Source organism: Palaemon carinicauda, chromosome 28 (assembly GCF_036898095.1).
Source record: "Palaemon carinicauda isolate YSFRI2023 chromosome 28, ASM3689809v2, whole genome shotgun sequence".
Classification (NCBI taxonomy): Eukaryota; Metazoa; Arthropoda; class Malacostraca; order Decapoda; family Palaemonidae; genus Palaemon; species Palaemon carinicauda.
In genome coordinates, this window is record NC_090752.1 from 9,362,602 (window position 1) to 9,377,508 (window position 14,907).

At 39.2% G+C, this 14,907-nt stretch overlaps 1 protein-coding gene across 6 annotated transcripts in view; it reads right to left on the bottom strand.

The window, feature by feature from the left end:
• The window catches only part of ATP8A (ATPase phospholipid transporting 8A1), a 355,359-nt gene that overhangs the window by 45,837 nt on the left and 294,615 nt on the right, over positions 1 to 14,907 (bottom strand). For 5 of the 6 annotated variants that reach the window (XM_068351769.1, XM_068351771.1, XM_068351773.1 and 2 more), the window contains one exon: positions 321 to 400. The exons of the other annotated variant lie outside the window; for it this stretch is intronic. In XM_068351769.1, coding sequence (XP_068207870.1) covers positions 321 to 400 — 80 coding nt within the window. The remainder of the gene's footprint in view (positions 1 to 320; positions 401 to 14,907) is intronic. 6 annotated transcript variants of the gene reach the window in all.

Consider the following 14,907-nt stretch of genomic DNA (forward strand, 5'->3'; position numbering starts at 1 on the left):
TCAAATACATGCTGAAAACATACGATAAAAAATATATATTACTATTGATTACAAAGATATTACATAATTCTACTCAAATATATCTTTATACCGATACCTTCCTTACCTTTAACATGTGAAAGAATAACCATGATGCTATAAAACTCACTGAAAAGTTTCTAGATAAAATTACTTTTATCTACAATTCTACAGCTAAAGACAAATTAGCCTTACAACAGAAATAATAAGTGTATGGATAGATTTCTACAGGTATAGTAGCCTAAAAATATTGATAACCATTTAGCAAAATAAGAATACAATACTTGACAAGGATAACTTACGTGCTAGCTCTACTTCTAAGTTGACACGGGTTGTGGTGCGTCGGAATACATTTTTCAGAAGTCTCGCAGTTTCCGTGAGCCTGAAAAGCAACCATTTCATTACTGAGAGGGTATAGCTACAGCAGTGACACTATGCCTAATTCTTAAGCTAAAAAGTATATCAAAAGGATTTGCAAAAGGATGTTCAAGGGATAGTGCAGAGTACAAGTTTTACCACTAAATACTTCAAAATAAAGCATCATGAATCAATGTGACTGAATTTAACTATGTTTGTAAAATCAGCATATACTAATATTCATTTTGTCTCAGAATTTAAAAAATCTAACAAACTTACAAAATCAATAATTTTACAACTGCATGTACCACTAACTCCCTGTTATATTTTATGAGTCTCATAACTTTCCTAATTTCATATTAATTATATACAACATAAAGTACAAGTTACATCAAACAAGAATAATTCCATTCTTGTTTCTTATACAGTATATCTTCTAAGAAAGCATCAGTCATTTAGTTCATCATACAGCACTAATTCCTGGTAGGACAGTAATGCCTGACCTTTATTACAGGAGAAGGAGAATGCAATAGAAGTAAATTGCAATAACAATTACTGGTTGAAAAGCTGGCTACACAATTGTTATGCAACACAATTTCTAACTCATGAAATATTAGGAAATATAGATGATCAAGAACAAGACTTGGGTTCAGGGAAGTGATGGGACACGGACAACACAGCATTATATATACATAAGACATAAACAGAAAGCTAACATTTACACAATAATCTGCAATTATATATGAAATATCATTTATCAAGTTACTGATGAATCACATTATAATGACTATGTATTATGCATGATTAAATATATTCTAAATTATAAAACGGAACCCTTTCTTACACCGTGTATAAATTACACAGTAGAAAATGTAGATTATTCTTCTTGCCTTTCACTAAAGAATTTTCTTTACCTGTGTTTACAACAAAAAAACAAAACTTCTTTGCCAAAATAAAATGCCAAATACAGTATGTGGAATCAAAATTATCCCCTCAAGTTCTGAATCACTTCTTACGCTATACTAGATGGATAACCTAGACTTTTTATTTTTTATGAGCTTACTATCACCCAAAAAACACAAGGAAACGTACGTGTTATTCGTCATCCATTGTTCAACAAGTTATTTATGCTAAAGGAGTTCAATATATAATAAAAATATTTCTATCTATATATATTAACAGTAACTAAAGCTATCTGTTCACTGAAATATATCCTTGGAACAGAATAACAACCCAAGTGCTATACTGCAGTAGCTCTTCAGACAAGGCAATGAATATTTGACAAGTTGTCTTATCGACAGGTTCTGCTTTGCTCCCTCAAATTATTTCTTTTCATTTTAAACCAGTTTTAATCTAGTAAAATACTGAAATGCAACAAAGTTCATTATACAAATGAGCCTAAAACTGTATAAAATCAAATTTAAATGTGGTTTACAATTGTTTTGAGCTTGAACATATTGAAATACCTTGTGTTATAATTGTAACAGTGTCATACTCAAGATACTGTAGATGGCAATGATGTGTGGTTCCAAATATTAATACTGTAACTTCCATAGCAATATTGTATACAAATTAAATAAATAAAAATATTCTACCACAAAGAACAAGCTATGGGCTGATAATTGCTATAATTTTTAATGAATGCGATTTTTAAGTTGCATTAACTGTTACTCCAGGAATTTTATTTGGCAAAGACTTTAGCATTCTTTTGTATATGAACACAACTATAACTTGGCCCATTGTTAACAGACCAGCTAATGGTTCATTTACTTTATTTCAATTTACCCAGTCTCAAAGCATATAAAAGGAAAACTACATAAAAACTGTGAGATTGGCATCTTGATAACCAATTAACACAAAATGAAAGTTATAACAAGAATGAAATGAAAAGTACAGTACAAAAATATACTGGCATTTTGGGTTACACCAAAGCAAAAAGTTTTTCAAGGGAGAAAATTTGAGAACCATTCTTTCGTCTGTGAGAAAAATTAAGAACTACATAATTTCCTTACTTCATACTGTATCATAAAGGATTACTTTTATTGTTAAGGCTGATTCAAATTCATGAAAAAGAGAAACCTGTAATGAAACCCTCACATTTTTTTCTGAAACACAACACAGTCTTTTCAAGTTATTGAATGAATAAAAAAGGATGAAAGACAAACATTTACGTATGCACAAATCTGGGTGAAATCTTCTTACATTAAAAATCATATTGTTTGCTAATATGAAAAAGGATGATAAAAAATGTGTGCCATCAACATGATACTAGAATTATGCAAAATTTAATTGTATGCATGAAAATGGGACAACTTGTGCTAGCCTTGTTTCTCAGAGAAATTAAAAACGATGTGTAACACCGTACGTGTAAAGCTGTACAAGTTTAGTGAATCTGTAAATTTTTTTTTTTTTTCTGAATACAATAGCTGTCTACAATTGAAGTAAAGTGCTACAGCAATTCTATTGGCGACACTATCTCCAAAGCAAACCTTCACGTCACAAGGAAGACATAAAAATGGACTATTATTCTTGTAGCTTATGGGCAATTATGTAGTGTTTAAGGAAAAGGACAAGACAAGTGGGAAAAACATTGAATCTGAAAAGTTGAAATAAAACTAGATTGCACACAGTACTTTTATATAAACCACTGAGTGAATGAACAAAGTTATAATTCCAGGTGGAGATTACTCACCGATGCATCACCCCTATTTAGTAAGGATGAAGGGAAACAACCGCCTGCTGGGAGTACACGTGGATCAAGCCAATCCAGTATGAAGGGAACACTTTTTAAAAAGGGAGGATTAGAGGGTGTGGAGAGAAGGAGTTACGGGCACCACAGCATGAGTGATACATCAAACAGGTGGGAAAGAACTATTTAAAAGTAAGGAAATATAATAGGTAATAGGAGCAGTAACAACAACATACGTTTCCATGCAGTAATATACTTTTCTAAGGTTGTACTTTTAGAAAACACTCCTCATCATACAGTGCTACACTCTTAAAACAGTTAGGTATTCAGTAAAATCATTCATATCAAACTATATTCAAAATAAAATAAAAGACTGTGTTCTAAGCTTAAAAGATTATTTCTTAAATGACCATAATTTGTTTTCACAATAGAATCATGAGGTAAATTTGTCAGGTCTTTTTCTCACAGGAACTGTGGACATGATTCACATAAGTTGTCAGTTATGCGCACCAAATGCTATGCAGGATTTGTCTACTAATAACCAAGTCTGTAACAATATGAACAGTTCCTAGAAACAACTTGTGAAACAATTTAACAAAATTAACAAATGGGTGAAACATACCACCTTTAACATCATTATTTTATCTGTAAGAAAACTCTTATATAATGTAACCTTGATATCTATTTCCTTCTGTTACCAGGGCATGCCAATGCACAGAATGAAATACAGTATATCTGTAGCACTAAAATATACTACCCTTTCTAATCCAGCCTAATTCAAATTTTACTGGTTTGAAATGCTCATCAAGAGTTTAAATATACAGTACAGTCTAGAGACCAAGATGCAAGCAAAAACAGACATTTCATTCACAGCTACTGAAATACTGACTATCCAAGAAAAATTGGAATGAAAAAATACATATTCATAAAGCTGGATGAAGCATGGGAACAATAAACTAAAGTAAAGCAATAGAGATAAATTCATATATAAAATAAACACTATATACAAGGGGATAGTGAATCTACTGTTGCTAAAATATGCTTAGAAACAAGCAATGTTTCTTGATTGTCTGGCAAAAGGGATTCAATGTTGTTAGAATTAGAGAGTAGACTACTGTACTTAGATTACAAGGGAAATAATGGTAACCTATTACTTATGAGAAAATATATTCACTTAGTGCATGTAGTTTTGAAAAGGTGTAAAATGAAAATTTTTCTTTTCATAAAAATAGTGTTTTGCTTTCAAGCGCACAAACACTCTGGATTAGGCCGCGTCCCTTATCCGACCATTCCATTTTCTCAAGTGGATCTCAAGTTTCTCTCTTTACTAGCTGTAGATACAGCAGCGAGTTATACGATTTGATTTTGACCCCGGTAAAGCAGAGAGAGGAATGAAGGACTTGGTCTTTCTGTACAATTAATAACTAGTTATTTCTCTTGTAATTACATCATATCTTGGTAGTCAAGTCCTGAGGACTTAATATGAATTGTACTTATTTCTTTACTGAGATTACTTATCATGGTGTCTGTTCCAACCCTTATTAAGATAAAGGCCATTTTTTTTTCTTTTTTTATTTCCTTTATATACGTTTCATACATATCTATTTCCTTTTTATCATAATTTTTCAACACAGTTGATGTAATTCCTTCCCAGTAGATAAACTGTCATTCCTTATTAGGCAAAATGCCTTTAGGTTTCCATTATGAGTACAGTATACTGTAATATTTAAATTTTTATCTTGTTTATTGAATAAAATGATTAAGAAAATTGGCAGTTGAATTGAGAGGAAACATTCCTTAGCTATATGACAATGCAGACTTTCGAGTTTTCAAATCTGCATTACTTAGGTGGATACAGAGATGCATGCTACAGTATATAAAATCAACTAGTAACCTAATATTCAATTGAATAACAAAAAGTTTGGTTGTACCGTACTGCATTACACTTCTCTGTGAAACCTAAAAAAATGAAACAAAACTTTACTTGGTTCTCTGCTTGGCCACACTACTAAAGAATCTGGATTTGAATACTATCAAATATTTTACTTTTCACTGAAATTAAGATGTTTCTTCTACATATCTCATTACAGCTTAAGCATTTCAATGGAGTTCACAAAATTCTTACATCTACAACTCCTGATGGACCATAATTAAAACAATACAAAATTATTTAGTGCCATATCCATTATCAATAAAGTTGAACCTCTGAGTTAATCTAAACTGGCAAAGGCTTGACCTTCAAAATTCAGATGGACTAATGGAAAATTAAGATAATGCTGACAGTTTCTTTTTAAATTAATTTTCCAAACTTGGAAGTCCTTATATGTTAGTGTTCTTTTCTATTCTGGGGTTAGGACATCTCGGTTATTCATGAAATCCTCCATCGATTGGATTTGGGCCATAAGATCCAGTACAGTGGCCTTGGAGGCCATTCAGGACCCACATGCAACTGGGAAAAAACCTCCACAGTTGTAGTATGAAATAAAAGTTAAGCAATTTGACAGAATATTGGAAGGAGAAACATGGATCAAAGGAATAGTAGAAGACTATAGTATAAAATGGCAACTAAGAGCTCAAAGTATTGCCTAAAGTGCACTACCCACAGATGGTGATGAAATCCTCCAGGTCAAAAAGGTGTGATCAATATTATTGGACTGGGGTACATATGGTATGACATCTAGGTGTCATTCAGTAGTGTCATAAGATTAGTTAAATTTACACTAATTTATGATTATCATTATTATTACTGAATTTGGTAATTTAAGCAGACTGTTGAGTCAACTCTCATAAGGTAAAGGCTTAACAAAATCACTTTAAGTGTTACAATCCAAGTCTAGGTTTTAGCATAAATTTATCAGTGGAAGATCTATTATCAGTAAAGATTTTCATTTTTAGAGATAGTGAAAAATACCATAAAGAGGACTGTATTTTCTCTACCAAATCATAGTAGTTGCAGTTTTAGCTTCTTTATCAACCTTTTCCTTTCCTTTATTGGTACAAAAGGAGGGATCTTCCACATATTTCAACACTCTTACAACTTTATAAAAGTTTTTGTGGGAATCTTTAATATTTTCAACTGTTACCCATAATGAAGACAGTTCTCCTATGAAATAGTATTACAAAAGGAGAACTGGATTGCTTACATGGATGATGATATAGGAAATCTCAACACCAGATGGAAATTTTAAGCCATCCGTATAAATTGCACTGTCAGCTTAATAATAATACAAATGTGTTACTTAATGGTGTTCAGACGTATAAGTAAATTCTTGGATAAATGCCCTATACAATGTACGTGTCTATAATTTATGCAAAACCCACATTACTGCATGTATTCAGAAGAGGAGCCATCCACATTCTGAATTAATATCATGAAAAGGTAGATTAACCAGCTCAGAGAGTCAAACTTGACTCTTACAAAACTGGTCCTAATAATCTACATTGTGAAAGACATTGCCTACACTACTGAACTCCTGACATGTATGTATAATTTCAACATTTGTAAATCATGTTTCACATTCTAAAAATCATGAAAGGCTTAAAACTGTAAATTCTTGTATAACTAGGCACAATTATATAGGTAGGCAGAAAAATAAAATTCTATCTTAGTACAGTTCAGTGCAAGCACTGTCACTCCTAACCAAATCCTATTTACAAGACTGATCCATATAGAAAACAGGAACTCATCCTCCATCAGCCGACAGATTAAACTTCAGTGATCATGTGACATGTATTGTACTCCATACATTTCTTAATATTGTCTCAAGACCTCTCCCATTCATCATCATTTCATGAATATGTAAAGGTCCTTGTTACTTGGTCATGATAACAGAGATCCTTGATAGAAAGAGTGATGAAAAACCTACATGAAAAGCATCTGAAGTTAAAAAAACAATAAAATACTTGAATGCTCCCTTAGTTGGTTAAATAGACACTTCTGTCAATCAACAACATTTGTAATATATCCACAGAATCAAGGGTCAAAGGTACTTTAACCACCAAGCTCTTCATGACAAAATTTGCAATAGTATGGTCACAATGAATTTCTTCTCATAACACAATTTTCTTCTGGACACAATGTATTAGGAGAATTAGTTCATGGCTTCCAAGTGGTCCCAATAAATTTTAGTTAACAAATAAGTTACTCCATCCCTTTTGGAAAAGCTTGAACTGTCTAAATGGGTCAAGGTAGTCTAGTAGAAATGTAAGAAAATTCACAATCTGCAGGGTACTAGTTCACTTTACACTCATGGCATTAGAGTTTCCATTAGTATCCAGAATGATACCGTTATTGTGAACTAAAGTTAGGGGATTTTGAGGCCCATAGCTCTACATGAAGAATCATCAACTACCATTATTTGGTTCTCCTTAGATGGAAAAGAGAACTGAGTGACTATCATGTATGTATATACATTGTCTCTGGAACATTGTATCTAGCCTCTGCTCCTCATGGGTGATCTTTAGACATTTAACATACATTAACTTTCTCATTACAGATACAAAGCAGAGTTCCTGATTCAATTGAAATAAAAAAAAAATTGTAAATTCAAGCCATTGATACAGTAACATCCTACTTCCAGAGAGGTGATATCTAATGATCATGAGGTAGAGAGGACCAAGAACATAACTAAATCATTTGCCTTGTCTTAAATATATTTAACTGTACCTATACTAAATGGTGATACACTTATACCAATGGCTGGTGTAAATAAAACGTGTAATTAGCAACGGCAATTTAGCAGTTTTGAATGACAAAAGCAATTAATATTTCTCTACTACCTATGGTACTTTACTTTTACCAAACATTTCTTATGGATTTATGGAACTTGACACACAAATCCCAATAACTGGGTCAAGATGGCCATTCTGTGACTAGGAGCAACTGGAGGAAAACCCTTCAGTTGCAAAATTATGCAAAAGTTGGAAGAGGTTTGATAATAAGATAAAAAAAATGGATATCAATGGTATTAAAGTAGAGGGCAGATTGGGTGTAGATAGGGGTCCGAGATATTACGAAGACCCTTTATCATTGCCTATAGGGTCTTGTGTGAGGTGGACTTTGCATTTTCAATTTTTGGGTTATTTCAAACTGGGTGTACTTGATCTTTCTTTTATCATTGTACAAAAAAGTACCTAAGCAAAAGATGCAAAACATCGCAAAAAAATTCGATAGAACAGAAGGTATAGTCCTTCATTTTCATTTTCTTTGTGGTGTTTTATATTAAAAACTGTTCATACTGCGCATTGCATAATGCAATTACTTTACAACTATTCACCTTGAGAACGACACTCAACAAGGCAATACAGTCAGTTCACAGATTTGGGTGTGCTGCAGTCGTGGTTATAAACTAAGTGATTCATGTTGCAAGAATTATCCTCACAAAGATGTTCAAACTTTTTATAACCTTTATACAAAGGGTGATTGTCTTTTTAATGAGTGTTTGTGAGGAACAGATTTGGAGAAAAACTGATACAGTAATTGACGTGACAAGAAAGGCCTCCCATTTCCTGTCAAGTTCAAGCTCTTAGATATTTTCCCCAGCTCATTAAAGGATTACACTTTGTCTTGTAACAATTTCATCCTGATATATGGAGGGATTATTTCAAAGTACAGTAGTTTAACCCTACCAATGAGTCAGAGTTTCCCACTCTCATTAGGCTGATGCACTATGAAATTGAAGTTTTAAAGAAGTTTTATTACAACACTGAATAAAGAGAGGTAGGAACAAAAGTAAAGTTTAATGCATAAAAGTAAGTTCAGTTGGGGGAACAAAGGGACAATGGCCCTCAAGATTAAGGATTTTAAATGTGAAAATAATAATGATGGGAAAGGTTATATTTTTATCTGGTCATATTAGTTGTATTTTTTGCTGGTTAATGAGCCTCTTCATTTCCTTCATGCTCACACATGGGCAGGTATATGACAACTTTCCATATTCAAATCACCTTCAAATAATAGTTTTCTGACTGTTAAATTATAGATTCTACTATGAATTTTCTTTTACTGGTTTGAAATTTCTTTTTTGATGGGTAGCTTACTACCAAGAAATTTCATAGTTTAGTGGTGATATACTTCTGTTTGCGAATACTGATAGGAACTTGGAAAAATGTTATTTTCATTAGTAAAATAAATTTTTGAATATACTTACCCGATAATCATGTAGCTGTCAACTCCGTTGCCCGACAGAAATCTAAGGAGGGATACGCCAGCTATCACAATACTAGAAGGGGGTGTACTTACCAGCGCCACCTGTGGCCAGGTACTCAAGTACTTCTTGTTGACACCTCCTCAATTATTCCTCGGTCCCACTGGTTCTCTATGGGGAGGAAGGGAGGGTCAATTAAATCATGATTATCGGGTAAGTATATTCAAAAATTTATTTTACTAATGAAAATAACATTTTTCAATATTAAACTTACCCGATAATCATGTAGCTGATTCACACCCAGGGGGGTGGGTGAAAACCAGTGTACAAGATTAAAGGATAGCCAAGTATCCCAAATTTCATATAACAGTTATCTCAAATAACAATGAAATAATAAGTACCTGGTAAGGAAGTCGAATTGAACCGTTACTCTGCCTCTTTTTTAAGTTCGTCTTCCTTACTGAGCGCAGCGTTCCTCTTGGAGGCTGAATCAACCCAAGGTGCTAAAGTATATAGGGTTGCAACCCCTACTAAAGGACCTCTACACAACCTCTAACCCAGGCGCTTCTCAAGAATGAATTGACCACCCGCCAAATCAAAAGGATGCGGAAGGCTTCTTAGCCTACCGTAACAACCATAAAAACAACAATAAAAGAATTCAAGAGAAAGGTTAAAAAAGGTTATGGGATTAAGGGAATGTAGTGGCTGAGCCCTCACCTACTACTGCACTCGCTGCTACGAATGGTCCCAGGGTGTAGCAGTTCTCGTAAAGAGACTGGACATCTTTCAGATAAAATGATGCAAACACTGACTTGCTCCTCCAATAGGTTGCATCCATTATGCTCTGCAGAGAACGGTTTTTATTAAAGGCCATCGAAGTAGCTACGGCTCTTACTTCGTGGGTCCTTACCTTCAGCAATGCAAGGTCTTCCTCCTTTAAGTGAGAATGTGCTTCTCTGATCAGAAGCCTTATATAATACGAAAGCCCATTCTTGGACATGGGTCTCGAGGGTTTCCTGATGGCACACCATAAGGCTTCTGACTGTCCTCGGAGAGGTTTAGACCTCTTGAGATAATATTTGAGAGCTCTGACAGGGCAAAGAACTCTCTCAAGTTCGTTACCTACCATGTTGGAGAGGCTAGGTATCTCGAACGATCTAGGCCAAGGACGTGAAGGAAGTTCGTTCTTTGCTAGGAATCCAAGCTGAAAAGAACATGTAGCAGATTCGGTCGTGAAACCAATGTTCTTGCTGAAGGCATGAACCTCACTGACTCTCTTCGCTGTTGCAAGGCAAACGAGAAAAAGTGTCTTGAGGGTAAGGTCCTTAAATGAAGCTGACTGGAGAGGTTCGAACCTAGATGTCATAAGGAACCTTAAGACTACGTCTAGATTCCAGCCTGGAGTGGAAAGACGACGATCTTTAGACGTCTCAAAAGACTTAAGAATGTCTTGAAGGTCCTTGTTGGAAGACAGGTCCAAACCTCTGTGGCGGAGAACTGAGGCCAACATACTCCTATATCCCTTAATCGTAGGAGCTGAAAGGGATCTCTCATTCCTAAGATGAAGAAGGAAGTCAGCTATTTGGATCACAGAGGTATTGGTAGAGGAAATCGAATTGGCTCTACACCAGCTTCGGAAGACCTCCCACTTAGACTGGTAGACTCTACGAGTGGAAACCCTTCTTGCTCTGGCAATCGCACTGGCTGCCTCCTTCGAAAAGCCTCGAGCTCTAGCGAATCTTTCGACAGTCTGAAGGCAGTCAGCCGAAGAGCGTGGAGGTTTGGATGCAACCTGTCTACGTGAGGTTGACGTAGAAGGTCCACTCTTAGGGGTAGAGTCCTGGGGAAGTCTACTAGCCATTGTAGTACCTCTGTGAACCATTCTCTTGCAGGCCAAAGGGGAGCAACCAGCGTCAGCCATGTCCCTTCGTGCGAGACGAACTTCTGCAGAACCTTGTTGATTATCTTGAACGGAGGGAATGCGTACAGGTCGAGATGGGACCAGTTCAGTAGAAAGGCATCCACATGAACTGCTGCAGGGTCTGGAACAGGAGAACAAAACAGAGGAAGTCTCTTGGTCATGGAGGTGGCAAACAGATCTATGGTAGGTTGACCCCACAAGGTCCAAAGTCTGTTGCACACACTCTTGTGGAGGGTCCATTCCGTGGGAATGACCTGATTCCTTCTGCTCAGACGATCTGCTGACACGTTCATATTGCCCTGGATGAACCTCGTGACTAGAGAGAGGTTTAGACTTCTTGACCAAATGAGGAGGTCCCTTGCGATCTCGTAAAGGCTCCTCGAATGGGTCCCTCCTTGCTTGGAGATGTAAGCCAAGGCTGTGGTGTTGTCCGAGTTCACCTCCACCACTTTGCCTAGCAGGAGGGACTTGAAGTTCAACAGTGCTAGATGAACTGCCAGCAGCTCCTTGCAGTTGATGTGGAGAGATCGTTGTTCCTCGTTCCACATTCCCGAGCATTCCTTTCCGTCCAAGGTTGCACCCCAGCCCGAGTCCGATGCATCTGAGAAGAGATGAAGATTGGGGGTCTGAATGGCCAAGGATAGACCCTCTTTGAGAAGGAGGTTGTGCTTCCACCACAGGAGAGTGGTCTTCATCTCTTGGTTGATAGGGATAGAGACTGCTTCTAGAGTCGAACTCTTGTCCCAATGAGCTGCCAGGTGGAATTGAAGAGGGCGGAGGTGGAGTCTGCCCAGCTCGACAAACAGGGCTAGGGACGAGAGAGTCCCTGTGAGACTCATCCACTGTCTCACTGAGCAACTGCTCCTCTTCAGCATGCTCATGATGCACTCTAGGGCTTGGCTTATCCTGGGGGCCGATGGAAAAGCCCGAAAACTCTGACTCTGAATCTCCATTCCCAGATACACGATGGATTGTGAGGGAATGAGTTGAGATTTTTCCAAATTGACTAATAGACCCAGGTCTCTGATTAGGTCTAAAGTCCAATGAAGATTCTCCAGACAACGACGACTCGAGGAGGCTCTCAACAGCCAGTCGTCTAGGTAGAGGGAGGCTCTGATGTTTGACAAGTGAAGGAATTTGGCTACATTCCTCATCAGAAGGGTAAAGACCATAGGAGCTGTGCTTAGGCCAAAACACAGGGCTTGGAATTGATAGACAACCTTTCCGAAAACGAATCTTAGGAAAGGTTGGGAGTCTGGATGAATCGGAACATGAAAGTATGCGTCTTTCAAGTCCAAGGAGACCATCCAGTCCTCCTGTCTGACCGCTGCCAAGACCGACTTGGTCGTCTCCATCGTGAACGTCAGCTTGGTGACATACTCGTTGAGAGCGCTGACGTCCAACACCGGTCTCCAACCTCCTGTCTTCTTGGCCACAAGAAAGAGACGGTTGTAGAAGCCCGGGGATTGATGGTCCCGGACTATAACCACTGCCTTCTTCTGCACAAGAAGCGACACCTCCTGGTGCAATGCTAGCCTCTTGTCCTCCTCTTGGTAGTTGGGAGAGAGGTTGATGGGCGATGTGGTCAGAGGTGGTTGAAGGCAGAATGGAATCCTGTAACCGAACCTCAGCCAACTGACAGACTGTGCGTCTGCACCTCTCATCTCCCAAGCTCGCCAGAAGGTCTTGAGTCTGGCTCCTACTGTTGTCTGGAGAAGTGGAGAGTCAGTTTTTGCCTTTGGATGACCTGGATCCTTTCCTGGACTTGCCTATGTAAGAGTCTGGACGGGAGCTTCCTCGGCTGGGGGCTCTACCACGAAAGGGCGGTATGAATCTAGTAGCAGGGGTATCAGCCACTGGGGAGCGGTAAGTCTTAGGGACTGAGGTAGCAGCCTTAGACTTACGAGCCGAAGAAGCTACAAGATCGTGCGTATCCTTCTGTATCAGGGCAGAAGACAAGTCCTTAATGAGCTCTTCGGGAAAAATAAACTTCGAGAGCGGAGCAAAAAGAGGTTGTGACCGTTGGCAAGGTGTAATGCTGGCGGAAAGGAAAGAACACAGCTGTTCCCTTTTCTTCAACACCCCTGATACAAACAAGGACGCTAGCTCGCCCGATCCATCTCTGATGGCCTTATCCATGCAGGACATTAACAGCATGGCAGAATCTTTGTCTGCAGGAGAGGTTTTCTTGCTGAGGGCTCCCAGGCACCAGTCGAGAAAATTAAACATTTCAAAAGCTCTAAACACCCCTTTCAGCAAGTGATCCAGGTCTGAGAAGGTCCAACACACCTTTGAGCGTCTCATAGCAGTCCTTCGAGGCGAGTCTACCAGACTTGAGAAGTCAGCCTGGGCAGAGGCAGGAACTCCCAAGCCTGGTGCTTCCCCTGTGGCATACCAAACGCTCGCCTTCGATGTGAGCTTCGTTGGAGGAAACATGAAGGAAGTCTTGCCAAGAAGTTGTTTAGACTGCAGCCACTCCCCTAAGATCCTAAAAGCCCTCTTGGAGGATCTAGCTAGGACAAGCTTGGTATAGGAAGACTGAGCTTGTTGTACGCCCAGCGAAAACTCAGATGGAGGAGAGCGGGGAATAGCCGAGACAAAATGGTCTGGATAAACCTCCCTGAGAAGAGCCAAGACCTTGCGAAAATCAAGAGACTGTGGAGAGAGCTTGGATTCGTCCACGTCCGATGAGGGATCAAGGTGTGCCTCCTCATCATCCGAAACCTCATTCCCAGAATGAGGCGACGAGATCGGATACGAATGTTGAACCGCAGAGTCAGAACGAGCAGGAACATTAACCGTGGTGGACGGAGGAGGAGCAGAAAGTTCCTGTTCCTGTGGAATGAGTGGAGCGTTAAGAGACCGAGGTTGCGCAGAACAAGGTAAAGTTCTCGCAAGCATAGGTGTCTGAGGCGCAGGATCAGGGTGCACGGGTTGAACTCGGTGCAGCAGCTGAGGAGACTGACTCAAGGGTGGAAGAGGTTGTTGTACCTCCACCGAGAGTTGCACCATCGGTGGAGCAGCCAGGGGAGGCGGAGGAAGAGTGGAGTAATCCTCCTGATCCCAAACAGAAGGTTGCCTTAAAGAAGGCTGAGGCTGAACAACACTGGGAACAGCGAACACAGAATGTGGTTCAACATCGTACGCCTGGCAGATGGTGCTGCGACTAGGTGGAGCGAGCGCAGGCGGGTTGAGCACAGGCTGAGCGGGTGCAGGCGGAGGGAGTGCAGGTGGAGGCGGAGGTGCAACACTCTCAGCACGACACTCACGCATCAGGTCCGAAAGCTGAGCTTGCATGGACTGAAGCATAGACCACTTGGGATCAGCAGAGACGGCAGCAGACTGAGGTAAAGCCTTAACAGTCGAGCTCTGTTGTGGCAGAACCTTACTCCTCTTGGGCGGAGTACAGTCGACAGATGACTGAGGCGAGTCGGAGCTGAGCCAATGACTGCAACCTGGCTGAGCACTCGCGGGCTGGACTCTGCGTTTAAGCGGTCTCGAGACCTGAGACCAACGTTTCTTCCCAGAAAGAAGATTAGCGGACGAGCGGAAGACGGGCTCAATCGTCTGCAAGTGGGAGTGACGGTCTGTGGAAGACACGCCCGCAACCACTGAGGATAATTCTGTGCGCCTAACAAGGCCTGCCGAACCCTTATGCCCTTCGACATTGCTTCTCCCCTGGGCTTGGGAGCTTGCAAGAGGTCCCGGACTGGGAGGACGACTGGCTCGCACAGAAAGATCCTCACGCACCACACTGGCACTAACACTAGCACAAG